This window comes from Magnolia sinica, chromosome 18, assembly GCF_029962835.1.
Source record: "Magnolia sinica isolate HGM2019 chromosome 18, MsV1, whole genome shotgun sequence".
Taxonomy (NCBI): Eukaryota; Viridiplantae; Streptophyta; class Magnoliopsida; order Magnoliales; family Magnoliaceae; genus Magnolia; species Magnolia sinica.
In genome coordinates this window covers 47,857,165-47,880,326 of record NC_080590.1, presented here as the reverse complement: position 1 = coordinate 47,880,326, position 23,162 = coordinate 47,857,165, and the positions used below count along the sequence as shown (strand labels likewise).

The window sequence follows — 23,162 nt, the reverse complement described above, 5'->3', positions numbered from 1 at the left end:
GAGAAATTCTATATGAGATGATTTCGCGTCCAACGTGTTGGAACGTTAGTTAGAGTCCACTGCACCAATAACTTCCAACTTTTCATGTCCCAGCAGCATCGAACCCATTCAATAGGTTGGCTCCATCGCGATGTTCACTTTTGTCAAAGGTCAGTGCATTCGATTGTATTTTTATATTTATCAAGGGTTACATATTCTTTTCTTTAATGTGGTCCACCTGATTAGAGGATATAGCTGATTTTTTCATGTGGTGATCTTCATGTTGGGTGAGAACTATTGGTAGGGATGGATGTCTCACGCACACGACATTTGAAAGTAAACGATCGGGTAAATGTTTATTTATGGTTCAACCAGTTGGACTTGAGACCTGCGTGTTATTTATGTCGTGGGTCATATTTGGACCCGGTTTGGCTAGTGGGAAACGTATTGGCTACTCCCCCTGCCACCTGCCAATGTCTCATGGTCGGTGCTCTCCCGTCCCACCATGGTGTATGTGTTTCATCCATGCCGTTCATCTATTTTTTTAGATCATTTTATGGCATGAGACCAAAAATGAGATATATCCCAATCTCAAGTTGACCACATTACAGGAAACAATGTTGAATGAATTTGACCATTAAAAACTTTTTAGGGGCCATAAAAGTTTTGGATTAAGCTGATTTTTGTTTTTTCACTTCATCTGGTCTGTGTGACCTAATCTACAGATTGGATGTCAAATAAACAGTACAGTGGGCCTTAGGAGCATTTTAACGGTGGATATCTAATCACTATTGTTTTCATGTGATGTGGTACACCTGAGATTTATATATCTCTCATTTTGGATAGAGTCCTAAAATGATCCTTAAAAATGGATGAATGGAATGAATGAAACACACACATCATGGTGGGGCCCAGAGAGCACCAACCATCAGCCACCGGTGGAAGGGGAGTAGCCAATCCGTTCCCTGGCTAGTGACGCTGTCAGTGGCCAGGTGGCTATTAATCGGTAATACGTGGGCCTACATGATTATGTGTTTTATACACGTCATCCGTTCATTTTTCAGCAAAAATGAAGCGGATATAAATCTCAGCTGGACTACACCATAGAGAACAGTTGTGATTAAATGTCCACCGTTGATAACTTGATATGGATACTGTAATGTTTATTTGACATCCAACCTTATCGCCCCCTTTGTTACCTTTGTTAAATCTGAAGTCTAAGGAGGGAATCTGAAATCTAAAGCCTGAATCTGAAATCTAAAATCTAAATCTGAAGTCTGAACTAAAAAAATCTAGCATTTAATGATCACGTGTGAAGTCTAAAAATTAAGTAATGAATCTAAAATAAATTATTTGTTAACAAACATTTTAAATATGTGAAATATGTTAATTTGACACATTTGCCCATCTCTTGTTTGGAAATGTTTTGCATTATCAAGAAATTATTTTTTATTAAATGAAAATAAAATCATTATATTTACTTTAAATAAACAAAAATACTTAATAAAAAACTAAAATATCATTATAAGGCCCTCAATTCTTCTTAGCGGGAAGATTGTCACTATGCACTATATAGGATTGAACACCAGTAGCAACAAAACCTTCAAATAAGGCTCACCTTATATTTTTATGCTATCCAAACCGTTTATAATGTCATTCCCAATTGAATGAAGTGAAAACATATTGATCCAAAACTTTGGTGGCCTATTTAAGTTTTTTTTTTCATCCAATATGTTCATATGGTCACAAATACCTATATGAAGAGGAAATAAAAATAAAAATTATATTGATCTAAAACTTCCGTGGCCCCAGAAAAGGTTTCAATGGTAGACGTTCAATCCCTCACTGCTTTTTGCTGCTTATTTATCTATCTCAAGCTTTAATACAAGCTCGCGCAAATGGATAGATGGTTTGGATATAACACATACCTCATGATGGGACCCACAAAACTTGCTGACGTTAATACAGCAGCTATATAGCTTGTGTGAGGAACACTAACCAATCCTCATCCTACTTGACGCGGATTAGCTACAGACAGGTTGAATAGCAAGATTCGTTATTGAAGTGACGTCATCAAGTTCCATGGCCCACTATGATGTATGTGCTTTTTCTAAACTGTCCATCTGTCTGGAGATTTAATTTTAGAGTATGAGTTAAAGAATGAGGGATCCAAATATGTAGTTGACCCCACCACAAAAAACAGTGGTGAGATTGATGTCTACCGTTGAAACCTTCTTAAGGCTCACCGTAATTTTTATTTGAAATCCAACTTGTTCACAGGTTATAACAAACATGAAAGAAGGAAAAATAAATAAATATCAGCTTGTTGAAAAACTTTTAGCCTATTTATGTTTTTAATGGTGGCCGTCACTCTCCCTACTATTTTCTGTGGTGAGGTCCACTGGAGCTTTGGATTTGACTCATTCTTTGGATATTTACCTAAAATTATATTTCCAAATGGATGGACGGCGTGAATATGAAATATACATCATTATCGGGCCACATAACTTGGTGACCTAACTTCAGTAGCAAGTCTCACTGCTCAACCGATCGGTATCCAATCCGCAATCACGGAAACAGACGGACTACTCCCCTGTCACCCGGCAATGACTAATGGTTGGTGCTATGTGGGCCCCACCATGATGTATGTGTTTCATCCAAGCCATTCATCTATATTTTTAGATCATTTTATGAAATGAAATCAAAATTGAAGTATATTCCAATCTCAAGTTGACCACATTACAGGAAAACAGTGTTGAATGAAAGTCGACCATTAAAAACTTTTTGGGGGCCATAAAAGTTTTGGATCAAGCTGATCTTTGTTTTTTCTATTCATCTAGGTCTATATGACCTAATCAACAAATTGGATGTCAAATAACCAGTACATTGGGCCCGAGGAGAATTTTAATGGTGGATATCCCATCATTATTGTTTTCACGTGGTATGGTCCTGAGATTTATATTCCTCTCATTTTTGGTATCAAGCCTTAAAATGATTTTTAAAAATGGATGAATGAAATGGATGAAACACATACATCATGGTGGAGTATAAAGAAGTTTCATTTTGTATTGTGGAGACAAGTTAAAGAAAAAATACTATCATAGTAACTTAAAGAGGACTAATTTGGAAAGTAAAAATTTTTGTTTAATGAAAAAATTACTAAGCGCATTTCACATTTATTGTCAAGCAAGACTCCAATCACACAGAAAAATTTAATTGAAAAACCACTTAGCACTTTTCTTCTTCCGCATTAAGGATGCTTTAACAAACACCACTAAAAGCTGAACATTTTTAGCATTTTAAAGTGCATGACTTCAGCGTCAACGAACATGCCCTAAGTCATAGGGAGTTTCCGTGGAGGGTAAAAAATAAATATCAACTTGATCCAAAGCTAAGCTGAGTCTGAAACCTTCCTGGAATTTACTTCTATGTTTACACGACATCCAAACCCTTTATAAGGTCATTAGCATTGGGATGAAGCGAAAATACAAAAAAATAAAAACAATTACCTGAAACAAATTTTGTGGCCCCGATAATGTTTCAACGATTCACACTGAATGCCCATTGTTTCCTCTTGTGTGGCCCACTTAAATTTTGGATACACATCATGTATAAGATCCTAAAATGATCTCTCAAAGCGTAAGAACGGGATGGATTTCCCACGAACATCTCGTTGGGCCCACCCTGCATCCTTCCGCAGGAACTTCTCTTCAGCAGTAAATCCGCGTCCCATCCCTAAATACCTAAACTGCCCCTGCGCCATCTGTCATTTCCAGGTCTTCTTCCTTTCCACTCCGAGACGGCAGCGAAGAAGAAGGAAGAGAGAGAGAAAGAGAGAGGAGCGATGGTGGCCATGGAAACGATGATGATGGTCATAACGATGATGGCCATGATGATGGTCATGACACGTGCGGGCGATAACAACCCTGTGTTCAACCCGTGCGCTGACACGAAGATCCAGAAATCGGACGGGTTCACTTTCGGACTCGCCTTCTCGAGTCGTGAATCGTTCTCCTTCAACCAGACTCAGCTCTCGCCCTGCGATCGCCGCCTCTCGCTTTCCTCCCCCGCCAGGCTCGCCGTTTTCCGCCCTAAGGTCGACGAGATCTCCCTCCTCACCATCAACACCACCGGAAACTTCTCTCCGGTATGATCGATCCCAACCGTCCACTCCATTTTCATCTGATCGTACGATCTTGACCTTTCTTTTCTTTTTCTTTTTCTTGCCTTTTCTTTTCTTAATTTATTCAAAACTCTAGAAGTACTTAGGCGATTGGAGCTACGAGTGATCTGGATCTCTCATCGGATGCCCATTGTAAACTAGCCCTGGCCACTCATCAGGCGGGCCACGCGTGTTTCCGAAAATGGATGGCTGGAAAAAGGATGACCAATTGGGGGTACTTTTGTGAACTAGCCCTGGCCACTCATCAGGTGGGCGATGCGTGTTTGAGAAATGGTCGGCTGGAAAAAGGATGGTCAATTAGCAGTACACATGTGAGTGATCTGGGTTTCTCATCAGGTGGGTTTACTGTGAACTAGCACTGGTCACTCATCAGGCGGGCCACTCTTGTTTGAGAAAATGGATAGCTGGAGACAGGATGACCAATTGGCGGTATACGCGCAAGTTATACCAGGGTCTTTCATCAGGTGGGCCCGCCGCTGTTGACTAGCCCTGGCCACTCATCAGGCTGGGCCATGTGTTTTAGAAAATGGGTGGCTGGAAAGGAGGACCAATTGTCTATATTCAATGCACGCGTGGCCCACCGCCTGATATGGTTTGCCAACCCAAATGTTGGTCCAAGGAATTTTCATGGGTGTGTCGTCAAATGAGTTTCCTGGATTATTCACATGTGTGATGTGGATCACCAACCGCACAATCTTTTGCAACAAATTGCCATGGCATTAGGAGCAAGAATAGGTAAAATGGAAAAGCGTTCCCGATATGAAGATACGCATAAGAAGTTGGGTCTTCCACTCAAGAGTTGGCCATGGAGTTTGCCAATTTTGAATGGTAACCATCATTTATTAAAGCTTAAGGAAACGGAAAGGGCCAAGAAGGCCATAGAATGGGCATGAATGATGAGGGTCAGGGCTAAGGTTACTTTTAATGAAAGGAGGATTAAGAGCATGACAAGAGTGTAGGAAGATCAAGAAAATGGCATGAGTTTAATAGAGTAATTAATTGCAGAAATAGAATTCTACATACCAAGTTGAATGATGAAAATCACAAACAAGTGTGTATGAAGATCCTCACACAACAAGTAAGAAGAAGAACAATGATTGGGAGCAAGCTCAACAGTCTTCCAGTCTTGCACTAGATCTCACATGATCCTTCTCCCCAATACTTTTACTTTAGAGAAACAAAGCTCCCAGCAACTTCTGCACAAAGAAGTATCATGAATCTCTATTATGTATGGCATGTGGCTTATTAATAGACTGAGAATTCACAATTTCCTTATTTGATCTAACATCTTATCTTAGCTCAATAAGGAAACAAAAAGTGAACTCCTAATAAGACATAACTTTCTAAGGAAGAAACAATAATAGGGACCCCGTATGGGCCTCTTCTTGTGCACACATCTCGAATGTGTATCTGTTGGGTGGGGTGTGATTGCATCAATTCCCCATGGCTTCTTTGAGTTGATGGCAGTATCCTCATAGGCTTTGTGCTGGTCCACCCTCCTAACGTAAGGCCATGGTCTTCCAAGCGGAATATGTGTGAATTTCATTGGAATGATGCCATACCATAAAGCTTTTGCTAACATCTGACTCAAGTGTTTCTTACATTAACCAACCTTCATAATGATGTCATGCCAGAAGCTATTAACTAACGCCTCATTTGCTTTTGCTAACATTCGACTCAAACGTTTTCCAAAGATGACAAAGAGGCCTTCATGTGGGCATCCTTTATTGATAGTAGAGAAATTCTGAAAAAAGGCGTGAGGCGATCCTTTGGTGATTGTAGAGAAAACACCAACGCTTCCACAACTCTTCATACAATTCCTCCATTTCAAGCCAAACCCACAGTATCTTCGGGTGCGGGTAGGGTAGAGAAGCCGAATACGATTTGGAGATTTTTAGGGTTCGGCGCGGCGACAAGAGGTGTGGTTTGGGTAGGGTAAAAAAATAGTCGGGTAAGATAAGTAAAAGTAATACGCACACACACACACACAAATATATATGGTCCAGATCGGGTCGGTCCGAATCGGATCCAATCGGATCGGGTTTCGGATCGGGTCGGTTCGGAACAGGGCCTATCTGGATTCGACCCGAAAAGAATTTTGATCTGGATCACGCTACCCGATCCTGACTGATCCTGACCATCGGTTCTGTTCGAATCGGGTCGGATTGGGTCTGATCGGGTCGAATCCACCGGTTCGGGTATAAAATGCTCAGCTTTACCTGCCACCAGCTAATGGCTGATGGTTAGTGTTATGTGGGCTCCACCATGATGTATGTGTTTCATCCATGCCGTTCATCTATGTTTTTAGATCATTTTATGATATGAGACCAAAATTGAAGTATATCCCAATCTCAAGTTGACCACATTACAGGAAAACTGTGTTGAATGAAAGTCAACCATCAAAAACTTTTTAAGGGCCATAAAAATTTTGGATCAAGTTGATCTTTGTTTTTTCCATTCATCTACGTCTATATGACCTAATCAACAAATTGGATGTCAAATAACCAGTACATTGGGCCTTAGAAGAATTTTAATGGTGGATATCCAATCACTATTGTTTTCACGTGGTATGGTATTGAGATTTATATTCCTCTCATTTTTGGTATCATGTCCTAAAATGATCTTTAAAAATAGATGAATGGAATGGATGAAACACATACATCATGGTGGAGCATAAAGAAGTTTCATTTTGTATTATGAAAACAAGTTAAAGAAAAATATCGCCCTAATCACTTGAAAAGGGCTATTTTGAAATGTAAAAACTTTTGTTTAATGAAAAGACCACTAAGCACATTTCGCATTCACCGTAAAGCCAGACTCCAGTTATAGAAAGATTTAAGTGAAAAACCACTGAGCACTTTCCTTCTTCTACATTAAGGATGCATTAACAAACACCACTAAAAGCTGAACATTTTCAACATTATGCGTTAAGTGCAAACCTTCAGCGTCACCAAACAGGCCCCAAGTCATACGTAAGTTTACGCATGAGGTAAAAAAAATAAATACCGACTTATCCAAGGTTAAAGAGAGTCTGAAACCTTCCTGGAATCTACTTCTATGTTTACAGGACATCCAAACCGTTTAGAAGGTCATTAGCAATTGGATGAAGTGAAAATACAAAAAAAAAATAATAATAAAAATAAAATTACCTGATACAAATTTTGTGGCCCCGATAATGTTTCAACGAATCACACTGAATGCCCACTATTTCCTCTTGTGTGACCCACTTAAATTTTGGATACACATAACTTTTTGTATAAGATCCTAAAATGATCTCTCAAAGCGTATGAACGGGATGGATTTCTCACGAACATCTCGTTGGGCCCACCCTCCATCCTTCCGCAGGAACTTCCTGCGAAGGGCTTTAGCAGTGAATCCGCGTCCTATCCCTAAATACCTAAACTGGGAAACGGATTGGCTACTCCCCCTGACACCAGCCCTGGAGCTGGTGGTCGATGCTCCATGGGCCCCACTATGATGTAGGTGTTTCATCCATTTTTAAATATCATTTTATGTCTTTATCCCAAAAATGGGAGGGATATAAATCTCTAGTGGATCACACCAGAGGAAAACAATAGTAATTGGATATCCATCATTTAAATCTTCCTAAGGCCCGATGTACTGTTTATTTGACATCAAACCCGTTGATTAGGTCATAAAGACCCAGATGAAGGGAACTTGATCCAATACTTTTATGGCCCCCAAAAAGTTTTTAACAGTCGAAGTTCATTCAACACTGTTTCGTGTAATGTGGTCCACTCGAGACTGGGATATACACATTTTTTATATATTACCATAAATTGATCTAGAAAAATATATGAACGGAATGGATGAAGCATATACATCGTGATGGGCCCACAAAGCACCGACCACCAGCTCCGGGGCTGGTGTCAGGGGGTAGCCAATCCGTTTCCCCTAAACTGCCCCTGCGCCATCTGTCATTTCCAGGTCTGCTTCCTTTCCACTCCGAGACGGCAGCGAAGAAGAAGGAAGAGAGAGAGAGAGAGAGAGGAGCGATGGTGGCCATGGAAACGATGATGATGGTCATAACGATGATGGCCATGATGGTGGTCATGACACGTGCGGGCGATAACAACCCTGTGTTCAACCCTTGCGCTGACACGAAGATCCAGAAATCGGACGGGTTCACTTTCGGACTCGCCTTCTCGAGTCGTGAATCGTTCTCCTTCAACCAGACTCAGCTCTCACCCTGCGATCGCCGCCTCTCGCTTTCCTCCACCGCCAGGCTCGCGGTTTTCCGCCCTAAGGTCGACGAGATCTCCCTCCTCACCATCAACACCACCGGAAACTTCTCTCCGGTATGATCGATCCCAACCGTCCACCCCATTTTCATCTGATCGCACGATCTTGACCTTTCTTTTCTTTTTCTTTTTCTTGCGTTTTCTTTTCTTAATTTATTCAAAACTCTAGAAGTATTTAGGCGATTGGAGCTACGAGTGATCTGGATCTCTCATCGGATGCCCACTGAAAACTAGCCCTGGCCACTCATCAGGCGGGCCACGCGTGTTTCCGAAAATGGATGGCTGGAAAAAGGATGACCAATTGGGGTTACTTTTGTGAACTAGCCCTGGCCACTCATCAGGTGGGCGATGCGTGTTTGAGAAATGGTCGGCTGGAAAAAGGATGGTCAAATAGCAGTACACATGTGAGTGATCTGGGTTTCTCATCAGGTGGGTTTACTGTGAACTAGCACTGGTCACTCATCAGGCGGGCCACTCTTGTTTGAGAAAATGGATAGCTGGAGACAGGATGACCAATTGGCGGTATACGTGCAAGTTATACCAGGGTCTTTCATCAGGTGGGCCCGCCGCTGTTGACTAGCCCTGGCCACTCATCAGGCTGGGCCATGTGTTTTAGAAAATGGGTGGCTGGAAAGGAGGACCAATTGTCTATATTCAATGCACGCGTGGCCCACCGCCTGATATGGTTTGCCAACCCAAATGTTGGTCCAAGGAAATTTCATGGGTGTGTCGTCAAATGAGTTTCCTGGATTATTCACATGTGTGATGTGGATCACCAACCGCACAATCTTTTGCAACAAATTGCCATGGCATTAGGAGCAAGAATAGGTAAAATGGAAAAGCGTTCCCGATATGAAGATACGCATAAGAAGTTGGGTCTTCCACTCAAGAGTTGGCCATGGAGTTTGCCAATTTTGAATGGTAACCATCATTTATTAAAGCTTAAGGAAACGGAAAGGGCCAAGAAGGCCATAGAATGGGCATGAATGATGAGGGTCAGGGCTAAGGTTACTTTTAATGAAAGGAGGATCAAGAGCATGACAAGAGTGTAGGAAGATCAAGAAAATGGCATGAGTTTAATAGAGTAATTAATTGCAGAAATAGAATTCTACATACCAAGTTGAATGATGAAAATCACAAACAAGTGTGTATGAAGATCCTCACACAACAAGTAAGAAGAAGAACAATGATTGGGAGCAAGCTCAACAGTCCTCCAGTCTTGCACTGGATCTCACATGATCCTTCTCCCCAATACTTTTACTTTAGAGAAACAAAGCTCCCAGCAACTTCTGCCCAAAGAAGTATCATGAATCTCTATTATGTATGGCATGTGGCTTATTAATAGAGTGAGAATTCACAATTTCCTTATTTGATCTAACGTCTTATCTTAGCTCAATACGGAAACAAAAAGTGAACTCCTAATAAGACATAACTTTCTAAGGAAGAAACAATAATAGGGACCCCGTATGGGCCTCTTCTTGTGCACACATCTCGAATGTGTATCTGTTGGGTGGGGTGTGATTGCATCAATTCCCCATGGCTTCTTTGAGTTGATGGCAGTATCCTCATAGGCTTTGTGCTGGTCCACCCTCCTGACGTAAGGCCATGGTCTTCCAAGCGGAATATGTGTGAATTTCATTGGAATGATGCCATACCATAAAGCTTTTGCTAACATCTGACTCAAGTGTTTCTTACATTAACCAACCTTCATAATGATGTCATGCCAGAAGCCATTAACTAAACCCTCATTTGCTTTTGCTAACATTCGACTCAAATGTTTTCCAAAGATGACAAAGAGGCCTTCATGTGGGCATCCTTTATTGATAGTAGAGAAATTTTGAAAAAAGGCGTGAGGCGATCCTTTGGTGATTGTAGAGAAAACACCAACGCTTCCACAACTCTTCATACAATTCCTCCATTTCAAGCCAAAGCCAAGTCCCCTCTGTTAGACAGCTCACATACCTTGTATATCCATACCTTATATATCTTGTTTCTATAGATAGAGAATTCTGCCTTTTTCTTGGCACTTCTCTCATCTCTTGGAAGTATAAGAAGCAGGCCACTGTTTCCAAATCGAGTACAGAAGCCGAGTATCGGGCGATGTCAGCTGCGTGTAGTGAGCTCATCTGGTTACGTGGACTTCTTTCAGACTTGGGCTTTCCTCTACAGAATCCCATTCCACTCCATGTCGATAATCTCAGTGCAATTCAGATTGCCTCTAACCCAGTTTTTCATGAACGGACGAAGCATATTGAAGTTGACTGTCATTTTATCCGCGAGAAATTTTAGTCTGCGCTCATTTCTCTTCCACATGTGACATTCCATGATCAGATTGCTGACATTTTCACCAAGTCCCTCACGTTTGCACGTCACTCTTTTCTTGTTGGCAAACTATTACTTGTCGATGACCAGCATTAGTTTGAGGGGGGATGTTAGACAGCTCACATACCTTTTATATCCATACCTTATATATCTTGTTTCTATAGATAGAGAATTCTGCGTTTATTCTTTCCATGTATAGATGATTGTAATATTTATATATTCAACCCCATTGGGTTGTCTCAAATACACAGAAAAGCTTCTGCATCTCTTTGCTTTCACCGTCATCATATAATACAAGAAGCCCCAATTCACATGATCACGTGCCGTCTCCAAATCAATCTTGAAATGATTCCCAGCTTTCCTTACCTGTACATGGAGTCAACACACTCATTCACAATAAGGGCCTGATCAAGAATTTGCCTGCAATAAATGCAAGCTCCATGTGACCAAGAAATCTCATCATCTAGAACCTTCCTCATCCTTTAAACGAGGACAAGATTTTGTTGGGTCTTCCAATGAGGCTGATCAGTCTAAAGTCTTTCGGTCTCTTGCTCTCTCGTTGCTCCCTCCTTCGGAACAAATGGAATAGAAGAGGCCCCAACTCTTTGGATATTATTGGGCCTCAATTTAAGTTTGATTCTAAAACGATTGGGCAGTTTGATACAGGACATAGAAGGCCCTTTTGGACTACACTCAAGAACCATTCCTCCCAATCGACCGTGATAGGAAATATGGAATCTGTCAATTCTAGTCAACCTCTTATTTAAATGCTTGTTGGTTCATGTGTATTTCACCCCTCCTAGAGGTAGATCAATAAGATCATGACCATTCATCCAATGATTAAAACCTTGCATATTGCTGTCGATGGTTCCTCCATTCTTCTTTTCTGATGGGAACCAAAGGATAGTGAAGTTGCCTCCCACGCACCACTGGGCATTCCATCTGCTGTATAATAGGTCTAATTATGCCCCAAACTCCTGCCTTATGCTTTGGTCATTCAGCCCATACACTGATGAGAAAATCCTGCTCCACTGCTCACTTCTCTAAATAAAATTGATACAGAGAAAACTCCAATCATGCAATCTTCTTGAAGCAACATATCCGGATATTAAATATCTAGTATACCTTTGGATGTCCAAATAGCATCCAGAGCCATCCATTCATTGCCTCGATTTCTCCATTCTGAACAAACAATCTCCCATCCATGTTTAAAATTTTTATTTTCTAGTAAGTTACCACTTTCCATGCTAACTCATGCTAAATTGCTTCACTTGGGCTCTTATGGGGGGCAACCCATAGCCTCAATGTTCCAAGATAGGATCTTCGTTCAGTCCCCCTAGCCATCCCTATCAACAAGCCTTTAGTCTTCCCCTTTTCCCATAGAATCAATCCTTTGGTCACCCCTGATCTGGTCATAATTCCCAGGTGAATTAAAATTCTAGAGTTCCCTCTTGCTTTTTCTTTCGTTTTCTTCATTTTCTTCATTTTCTATGTGTTGTTGGTGCCTTTTCCTTGCTTACATTTATCCCTCTCTAGGAAGTTGCATAATGCCTGCATATCCTCTTCTCCTCCCCGAGTGCAACTCCAACCATCTTGCCAATTCGACACATCATATTTTTAACCCACTTGTCATGTCACCTATTTTCCTCTAAGATCTTTTCTTGCAAGATCCATTGTTTCCATCGTCACTCTACTTTCACTCTCCTAGATAAGGACCATAATGTGCCGTAAAGGTTGTTATGGGACTGTAAAGGCTGTTACATAAAGGTAATGGTGGCAACTGTTACACGTTATGAGATTTTAATGTCCATAACAACCATTATGGAAAAAATTAACAACCTATTATCGCTGTTAACGGTCTATTATGCTCCCTATAAAGGTTGTATCGGCCCCGTAATGGTCTGTTACGGGACAAATATAGGGTTTTCGGATTATGTTTTCAATATTATGGGGCAAATATAGATTTCTTAGGTTTTTTTTTTTTTCTTTTTCTTTTTTTTCCAATAAAAAAATAGACCATAACGGTCGTTACGGTGACCGTAACAACCGCTACGACCCGTATCATAAAGATAACAATGGTGGCAGTAATGGCCACTGTTACTATTACGGAATACCTTGATAACGACTCTCCAAGTATGGGCACACGTGGGTCTTGGTGGACATAGAATTCTGTCTAGTCAAAGGCAATCACTGTTACCTTTACGGTACAGGCTATAGTGGCCATTACAACCCTCGTAACGACTGTTATGGGGTGTGTGTGTGTGTGTGTGTGTGTGTGTGTGTATTAAAAATAATCCCGAAAAACTTGTATCAGCCCCGTAATAGATTGTTATGGGGTCGTACTAGCCTTTACAGAGGACATAACGGGCTTTTATGAGGGTTGTAACGACAGTTACGACCCTGTAACGTGTAACGCTTGTCACTGTTACCTTTACATAACGGTATTTATGGCCCCATAACGGCCGTTACGACACACCATGGTCCAGACAGTCTGTTTGCACCATTTGGAACAGTTTAGGGCTTTGGTCTGCCTTATCCTGTTCCTACCCTCACCAGCTGATTTTTCTACATCTCGCAATCGGGCCTCTGGGCCTTTTTTCTAATCTTAATTCAACTAACACCATGTTGGTCATGCCTTTGTTGTTGTTTGTGCCTTTCCAATCGTCTCTATCACATGCAAAGACAACATTTGACCTGGGCTATGCTCACCCTTTGTAATGACTTAATTGCCCCTGCATGTGCAATTACTTCATTGCTCTGCTTCCCACCCAAATTGTGCTCTTCCCTTGTGTTGTCAGCTCCACAGTGTGACCACTTGCCCCCTCAACTGTATGGAGCGGAATCGATCAGGTAGGGTAACACCAAGTTCGGTCAAGCCATCATTGTGGGGCTCACCGTGATGTATTTGTTGTATATCCATGCCGTCCATCCATTTTTCCAGCTCATTTTAGGGCATGGGCCCACAAATGAAGCAGATCCAGATCTCAGGTGGACCACACCACAGGAAACAGTGGTGTTTGACCGTTAAAAACTCGGTGGTCCACAATTTTTGGCAAGAAGTTTTGGATCAAGCTGATATTTGTGTTTTCCCTTCATCCAGTTCTGTGTGACATTGGTTGATGGCAACTAATCTTTACAGTGGGCCCTAGGAAGTTTTTATTGGTGGGCATTCAATCATCACTGTTTCCGGTGGTGTGTTCCACCTGATATTTGGATCTTCTTCATTTTGGGACTCATGTTCTAAAATGAGCTGGCAAAATGGATGGATGTCATGGATATAAAACACATACATCAAGGTGGAACACACAGTCACGGCCTGATCGGACCTGGTGTTACCTTGACCTGATTGAATCTGCTCCCTCAACTGCTGAACCTTCACCTGTATCTTGTAATTTGAAATTCAAATCTCTCCTCTACTAGAGAATCTCCACCACTCATCTTATGCCCTGGCTATTACAACATATTCTTCATTCTGCAGTGCACCAAAGCATGCTCCATTCTGTTTTCCTTCACAAACACCCCTTGTAGAGCAAACATTTTTGCCTTCTGTTAACATCTCCTTCACCTAATCCACTCCGACATCAATACATGACCCTTCAACCCACAATCTGATAGGCTCTTCCCTCTTTCCCTAATCCTTTCTCCGAAGGTCTTTGCATTGATTTCCTCCTCAAAGCCTAACCAAGATACCATTGCCCTCAACACCTCTTCCATCCAAGCATCTAATGGGACCCCAAAAATCTCACCCATCTTCCTTCCTCATCTGGAAAGTTCCGATCTACCAACTGCACATATGGTTGACTCTACAAAATTATTCCCTCACTGCAACATAATCTCAGCCTCTTTTCTTGATTTGAATTCCAACCAGAACTGCAATTCTGAGAACCTGCATATCTGCATATTGAAATGAATGTGGTCCAATCTTGCATTCAGCCACTCCCTTGCTTCCTCAACAGATCTTTGATCCCCATCCACCATTGCTTCAAGGCGCTTGCGAGGGCATGAACACTCCTTTGCTGCCCAATCGTCCACCATTACTTGTTTAATACTGTCTGTAACCTCCACCCCTGCTGCCCTCTTGGGCTCTCAACTATTGCCCACCATGCAAACTTTCCTGTTCATTTTCCATAGCCTTCTCTGCTGCCACCTTCCTAGTCTTTTTTCTGGCACGTTGAAACCACAGCGACGACCTTTAAAAAAAAACTAATGTATATGATATCTCAAGATTTTATTAATATTAAAGAACGAGGATACCAACACATGAAACAAATATTGGGAAGAACGAAGTTTCTTCATTGGAGATGAGCAAGCATAAGATTCTTGTTTGTTGATAACACCATCCAACAAAAAGCTTCCACCTGAGGGAGGAGGACCCAAGGATCACCACACTCTCCCACATGGAGTTTCTCATACCCCTAGACAAAGACGCTTTGAATACTTATTTAGAAGACAAAATTCCTAGTAAGGGTGGGGCCTAAATATGATATTTGCTCACATAATGAGAAATATAAATCTCATCAAAGACCTTGATGCAGAAACGAATTAAAATCTGCAAAACCAGGCCTTTGTTTGCCTAGACATAGTTTTGATGTCGTGCTGTTTACAAGCATACTATTGAGAATTGTGCAGCCAACATTATCAATTAGCTTCAGCTATAAGGGTGCAAAGTTTGATGGGTGGAAAGTAATGAAAATAGGCACAAGAAAAACTGGAAAATGGAACTAATTCAGAAGCGGATAACTGTTGAAAATAATAATTTAATTCTTCAAATCATGTCTCTCAATCTTTGGCTGCTCTTTCCAAAACCAGAAGTCCAATAACTTGTATAGATTGTTTCTGTTGGTGGGAATTGGGGATACTCTGAAAAAGGGAGGTGTGTCTTATGGAAATTGTCACTTATTGGTGGGAATTTGGTCAATTTGGAAGGAATGGGACAATAAAGTTTTTCAATGATTTAGAATTGACAATAGTGGTCTTTCAAAGAACAAGAGAAAAGTGATATATTGGGCATTGGGACTTGAGGCTTTTGTTGGACGTCATTAAAAGTTTGTTGCATGGTTAAAACACATGCTGACTCGGATGACTCATTTGGTCCTGAGTCAAGGTGGGGCTGAATAGGTGTATTCCTCTCTAAGGATCAGAAAGTCCATCCATATCAGATCCCTATCACCTGTGCAAAAAATGGACAATGGAGAAAAAGATGATCATATTCCTTTTTTGAAGGTTGACGGTGAGCACCTTCATTCCTGTGTATCAGCCACACAAATGCCACCACCTTAGGTGGAGCCCCATATGACCACACAAACTTTGTGTGGGTAATAGCGCCCGTAGCGTAGCGTGGCTGTAGCGCTACGTAGCGTCCTAAATAGCATAAATCCCTTACGCTACAGCTACAATGTATTTTTTTTACTATTTTATTTTTTTATTACTTTTTCATGTTTTCTTTGTATCTAATGTTGAGGAATGTGACACTTGTATTGTACTTGACACTTTTAACCTATGAGATTTTTATTTCTTTTCATAATTGTGACTTGTGTTTTCAATTAGACATTATTAATTAAAGTGGTTTTCTTAGAAAATTGTTGATGTGATAATTATTTGATTTGGCTTATATATGTGGATTGGCTTTTGATAAATGATAACTAATATATCATTTGAACATGCTTATAATTGATAAAATGAATAATCTTTTAGGCATTTTTATAGTTTTTTTCCCTTTTTCCACTATTTATTATATGTCCTATTTTTAAATTAAAAAATAGAAGTAGAGGGCTGAGCGCTACGCATCACGCTACCACTATTTAAAACACTGATTAGTTGCAAGCCGACACATATAAAGGCCCTTGTTGATTTCTTTTACCCTTTTTAGAAGAACTTTTTTCCTAATCGTCTCTTATTTTCTCCTTTGTTCTACATTTAAACCTTAGAGGAATCGTTATCTTTCAAAAAAATAAATAAATAAACCTTAGAGGAAGCTCAGAAACTCATCATTTGACTAGATCTAATCCTATAAACCCATTATTCGACTATATTTAATCCTGTGTTGGGGATTAAAACACAAGATATGAGCGGGGGATTCGACAAATTGAAGTGGATTAGACCACCTTTGGAAAAATCGGAAAAGGGGATAAACCTTTTCTTCTTTTATTTTTCTTTTTCTTTTTTGTTGTATCTCAACATAATGGGTCTTAATCCACCAAATCATGCTTGATTTGTCTTCGATTAGGGCATGTTAGGTTGATTTTCCCAATATTTCACATTTTAACCATATTTACTTATTTATTTATGATCAATTAGAAATGTTCATATTAACTAGATAATCATGAGCATTTGCACAGTAAAGTAGTATATATCATGTGGTTCAAGGAGAATGCTATGGGAAAAATCTATATGCCAAGGATACCTCCTTGATCAAGATATCATCCCCAAAAAAAAAAAAAAAAAAAAAAAAAAAAAACATTAAGAGAAGTCAAATGGAGATTGTTGATGATGGAAAAAAGCATGGTTTGAAGCTTAACTTTATTGTCAATGAGGGTGGAGTACTAGTCTCTATATAGAGCATCGACCATTTGGAAAGTGGTACTTTTTATAAAGGCTAAGGGCCTGTTTGGGAGTGTGGATTTGTAACCCCCTGGACTTGAAATCCTCCTGTTGTGTTTGACACCTTGGATTCGGAATCCCCTGTAATCCAAAAGTAGCTATGCTTAGTATATTCACAGGGGTTTGAATTTAATTACTAAATCAACTTTAATATCTCTAATTACTATTCGTATGTAATGTTTGACACAATGGTTGTAATAAGCCCGTTGAAATATATACATTGCCCGAAAATGATGAAATTTCAGGTCTCGAATGGGCCATAAGCACAAGATCACATCCGAGTGACCAACCAATGATTTTTAACCATTGATTTACATGGACAATGTTTGGACGGCGCATATCATCGTATTAAAGTAATTATATTGATGCAATTGATAATCTAATTGTTTTGGGATATCATCAGTGGGCCATGTGCCCAATAGATTAATAGTCGAGTGACGCACATGTTACACTTGCAACTCTTGGAAGGATTTTAGATGTAATCCAAGCTTTCAACTTGGATTTCAAACCCCCTCTCTGAGGGGATTTGAAACCCCCAATTACTTTATGGTGCCAAACATGCTAGGGATTTGAAATCCCTTCAAAACCCTGCAAATCGATGGTGCCAAACGACCCCTAAGTTATTCGAAGGGATCGGCTTTTCCTTGGGCAATGGGGAAAAGTTGCTTTTGGCAAGATGTGTGTAGATAGGCAAATGCTCCATGAAAGAGGTATTTTTGTGAATGGCTCATCTATCTATGCGAAGTAACATCAAGGTGGCTCAATTTTTCTCTTACATCTGCTATCAAGTCATATGGTCCCTTCCCTTTCACAGATTCCTTCTTGATGAAGAGGCGGGGGAGTTTGTGTTGCCTTTATGGCGTATTCAGTTGTGTAGCTTGGTTGGAGGGAAGTAGGATAGAATGGTTTGACAGAAGGACAAGTCTGGCACCTTTTCGATTTGCTCCTGTGCTCTTCCAGTGCAAAGGAGGGGTAGAGAGCCTGAGAAGACAAGCCATGTGTGGTCTTATGGAGCTCTCCCGAAGGCTGCAGTTTCGGATGGTTAGTAGGAAAGGAAAAAGTCCTGATTGTGGATAATCTCTAGAGGCACTCTATGGTGATCCCTAACATATGCATTATGTGTATATCATACATTGAATCAGTCAATCACCTCTTCATTCATTGCCAATTCACGCATCATGTGTGGAGTGGTTTCCTTAGGAGCTTCAATTTAGTCTGGGTGATGCCAAGCTCAGTTGGAGGGCTCTTCTTGGCGTGGCATGGAGTGGGCCTTCAGAAGCAATCTAGGACCTCTTCGGAGGTTATGCTTGTTGGCCAGCCTTTGGGCAATATGGGGAGAAAGGAATGGGTTGTGCCTTTGAAATGAGAACAACTCAAGGGAGTGGGTCCTTAGTAGGGCATTGTTAAATGTAGCAAGATGGGTCTCTTTTATAGATGGGTTGAAAGATTGTTGTTTGCCTTTTTAGGGGCGTAGTGTTTTTCTTTGGGTTTTAGCTTTTGTGTTATCTCGGTGCTTCTTTTAATAAAATTTTCGTTGCCTTCGAAAGAACTTCATTGTCAATGATGGAAAAAAGCATACAGTTTGAAGCGTAACTTTGAAGGTGGATTCACGTCCAGCTGTTGGGTGGTTTCAATTGGCGTACAAAATCAATGAAGGCTGTAATTAGAACTTTTCAGATTGGGGTAAAAGTTGTAGCTCGTTTGTCTCTTTCACCAATTGTTATCAACTGGTATTTGCTAAGACATTAAAATGAGCTGCTGATGGTTCCTTCTGAGGTTGGCGAATTGGGTTTGGAGAGATTAAGAAAATTTGTGGTTTTATTGCGCTATTTTTTTTTTTTTCAACCTTCCCAAAAAAATAAAAAACATTTTTTCATGTGCGTAGGTATGTTTTTGTTAATTGTTTTTTCATTTGCCAGGACATTATTATTATTATTATCCTTTTCATTTTCCAAGGTCTATTCTCTCTCTCTCTCTCTCTCTCTCTCTCTCTCTCTTTAATTTTTTTTAAGGGCTAATAATAAACTCCATAAATCAATGGTGAAGATCATCCTTTTGGCGTGATTATTGGATCATGGCCCATTCATGGTTAGCACCCTGAGGATGGATGGTTTAGATCATCAGAAAATCTGTGCATGCGGGCCCTTGGGCAAGTCATGCTGGCGATCATGAGTCACCAAAGAAGCAAATGAACTCCATCTCTTAGTAACTCATATTGGGAAGAAAGAAATCGAAAGAGCACATCATGATCTTGGGGCATTTTGGCTATTTCCTCCATAAAGAAGGTTTGACTTTGGTAAAATGCCATTACTAAAAGCATAAAGACTTTTTAGGAAGAGGACCTATTTCAGGACTGTAGGGATTTTTCATCTAAAATAGAGTCAAATTTAGGTTTATTTGTCAACTTTCCTAAAAAAGAATAGTCATGGAAGGGTGAGAGTGCTAATTCTTACATATCTGGGTCCTTGTGCGTTGTTTATTTATTTATTTTAAATCAGAGGTGGATGCACTTAGATGAGCTATTGATTTTCTTCCTAGTTTCTTTGTTGCTCTATTGGGAAATGGTGGATTGAGGATGATTCTTTCATCTGGTGAAGGCAGGAAGCTAAGAATGAGGACGAAACAAGAAGGTGATGACGATGATGATTTTGTGCTCATGAAGTTACTTTCACAAGAAAACCCTGTTTTGAGACCAACTTTTGGATATCCTCTCACTGGATATTGACAATAGGAAGCTATCATGCTCGCTGCAACTTGAAGAGTTTCATGTTCATTTGTATCATTAGTTTTTCCCCCTTTTGTCCTGTGTTGTCAATCTCTCTGTACTTATTGGTATCTCAACTAAGATCATTGAAACTTTAATTATGCAATTCTTTTTACTGTTTTGAATGTCTCTTGCAGTATGAAATAATTCTATCCACTTGGATTTCTTATATGGGTTTTCCAGGAAAATTCTGGTGGGAACATGGTTGCGTTTGCCGGCCGAAAGTATGCAGCGAGATCCCCTCCCACTTTTGTTGCAAACGGTACCTACATCATAACTAGCTTTACACTGGTAAGGCTGCAATCCCATCTATTATCATGATTGGCTTGTGTAAAGTGTCAATGGCCATGTTGCAATTACCCTAGTTGTGTAGTATACACGAGTAGAGACTAGGCTTCTTGCAGTTATGTTACTTTCTTGATGGACTTGAAAGGAACTGCAATTTGAGGGCTACTCCCTCATTACAAGGGGCTGTTTGATTACCCAAAAAGTTCCATTCACATAGCCTTGTCCAGATAGTGACACCATCCATGATTTTTCAATCACCTTTCATCATATAGTGGCATTAATTCCAATAAAACCAAAGAGAGAGGTCCATAAAACTAGTCGTTAATGTTGTACATGACAATCTGGATGGAAAGTTCATTTTAACTATGTTTTGTACGCATAGATTGCACATGTTCTGCATGTGCCACATGTGTTAACGTGCCAATAGCGAAACCTCCCATCTTCAAGCACTCCACATGTGCCACAGCCAACCTTCAGGCATCCCACACATGCCAAACTCCACATAAACATACACCGTGCCACTGTGCATGTTCAAGCGACTCACATGTGCTACTTTGTATCTTCAAATGGTCCACATGTGCCATTATTAATCTGCAAACTTGTGTCCACATGTGCCAATGTGCAAATGTGTGCAAGAACTACACATGCTTGTGTACACAGGGCATTTGGCGGTATATCAGAAGAGTCTCTTCATACAATCCTATTATAGCTTATCCTCAGAGAAAAATATTGTAACCAAATTGCCCATAAGATGCCATTGAACTAATTACCGCAATTCAGTACAACACAGCATCCAAATGCGGCCTTAGTTTACATCATCTCATCATTTTTGTTCTTGTGCGTGTGGTCCAGGTATTTGAATTTCAGAAGGGTAGGCTGCAGAACTTGTACTGGAAGAGAGATGGATGTGCATCTTGTTCTGGGAACACTAATTTTGTCTGCCTCAACAAGCAGGACTGTGCAATCAGACAATCCACTTGTAAAGGCAATGGGGGCAATGTTGATTGCAGCCTCGGCATACAGCTGGCCTTCTCGGGTACAGATAAGCACAGTGTCGTGCTCAATTCATGGTATGAGGTTTCCAATCTCCGCCAGTACTCCCTCTATGGCCTGTACTCCAACCTCAGGGATTCTCTCACTAGTCAGTACAACAGGTTTTTCTAGTGATCTTTCTACACTGAGATCCATCTTCCACCGGATATTGCTGTTGTAATTTCTTTCTTGTCTTATCTGTTTCTTGCTTTACAACTTGTCTGCATGTGTCATCTTTTCCATGGAAAGCGTGTTGTAAAAATTTATGAGGACTATTGCGCGACAATTTGACTGATTTTAATGGATTTGATTATTTCTTTTGTTGATTGGCCATGTCTTGCATGTCTGGGTCATGTTCACGCACGGACAAGATTCTGTACTTTCTGTAATGACCCTGCTGACTGATCACCTACCACTGATTTTAGGTTAATCGGCAACACCTCTTCACAAGCATTTTGTCCATGAAATTCAAGGAAAACATTGGCGTATGAAGGCATAAAGGTTGTAGGTGATCAGTTCTTTTGAATTTGAATAACCAGGTAAAGCTGCAACTTGTGTTTGGGTCACCCAAACAGAGTTGTTAGGTCCTCGGGTTGGAAACTCCAACTTGATTTGAAGGGTTGTTGAGCAAATTTGGGTTGGATTGGGAATAATCACATGCATTTGGGTAGGTTTTGGTCAGTTTTGGTCAAGCACAGTGGAATTCGGATTGGGTTAAGGTCGGAAGAAAACACTGACCAATCCAGCTTTCCATGGCCACTGAACCGCAGGTTTAGGATCTGTTTGGGTTTTGAAACACTGCCCCAACCTCAGTACCATGTAATTGCATTTTGGAGCTGAAAATCAATATAAATGCCAGGGAATCAATTTAATGATTTCTGCTTTATTAGACTAATAACTACAATTTAATTCACTTGTGCATCCAAGCACTCTCACCTTGATTTGATCCTGTATAAGCTCATCCCAATGCTGTATAAGCTCTATTAGTGGCTCTTATGTAGCTAATGGCGTGGGGCCAGTCTCCATGTTGAGCTACCTGCTAGCCTCTTTTATCTAACCTCTAACAATCTTTTTGGTTTTGGAAGCTTGAAATCATCTTTCTACCCTGCTTTTGGTGGCTGCATTCATCACAAATTCAGTTTAAAAATATTGTCCTCACGTTGGATGGGTTGGATCCCAACTACTGCATTGGTTGGACAGTCCATCAATTTCCCATTGATTTTGGTATGACACAGTTATGTTCGATCAACGTTCAATCACTGCTGATTGAATTTGTCGGTGTATTTTCTAGTTGTCCTATCATTAGTTTTCTTGAAACCCAATCCAGCATATGTTAAACATAAAACTAGTATCCTATTTGTTTAGTGGCAAAATTTCTTCCAGTGTATTTCATGATATGGTATGTATTTTTTATACAATGGATTTGTTTTTTGTTCTAGTGGCTTGCATTGTTGCCCATCATGGTGCACCGGTCCTAAAACTATCTGAAATCATGGAGGTCATCCGGATTCTAGATGATTACCTTAGGGGTATGTTTGGGGCATGGCATTGGGAAGGATCAGGTGGGATGGGATTCAAAAAAACATAATTATTACCCTTGGTAGAGATTGTCCCCTGTTACGGATAAGCTTAATTCCATGTTTTGTTTGTAATACGGTGGTATATTGAATGGATATACCCACTATCATTTAAAACTATTGAGAATAACACACGTGTTATATCTAAGCCGTTC

At 40.4% G+C, this 23,162-nt stretch overlaps 1 protein-coding gene across 2 annotated transcripts; it reads left to right on the top strand.

Moving 5' to 3' along the window:
• Nucleotides 1-3,749: 3,749 nt before the first annotated feature.
• LOC131232265 (uncharacterized) lies at nt 3,750-21,756 on the top strand. Of its 2 annotated transcripts, none has more exons than XM_058228499.1 (3): nt 3,750-4,126; nt 20,294-20,401; nt 21,251-21,756. In XM_058228499.1, exons 1-3 carry the CDS (start codon nt 3,824-3,826, stop codon nt 21,560-21,562), a joined length of 723 nt encoding a protein of 240 aa, XP_058084482.1. In that variant the 5' UTR covers nt 3,750-3,823; the 3' UTR covers nt 21,563-21,756. The 2 variants fall into 2 exon arrangements, with proteins under 2 accessions (XP_058084482.1, XP_058084481.1); XM_058228498.1 differs by lacking the exon at nt 3,750-4,126 and adding an exon at nt 8,117-8,481.
• Nucleotides 21,757-23,162: the final 1,406 nt, after the last annotated feature.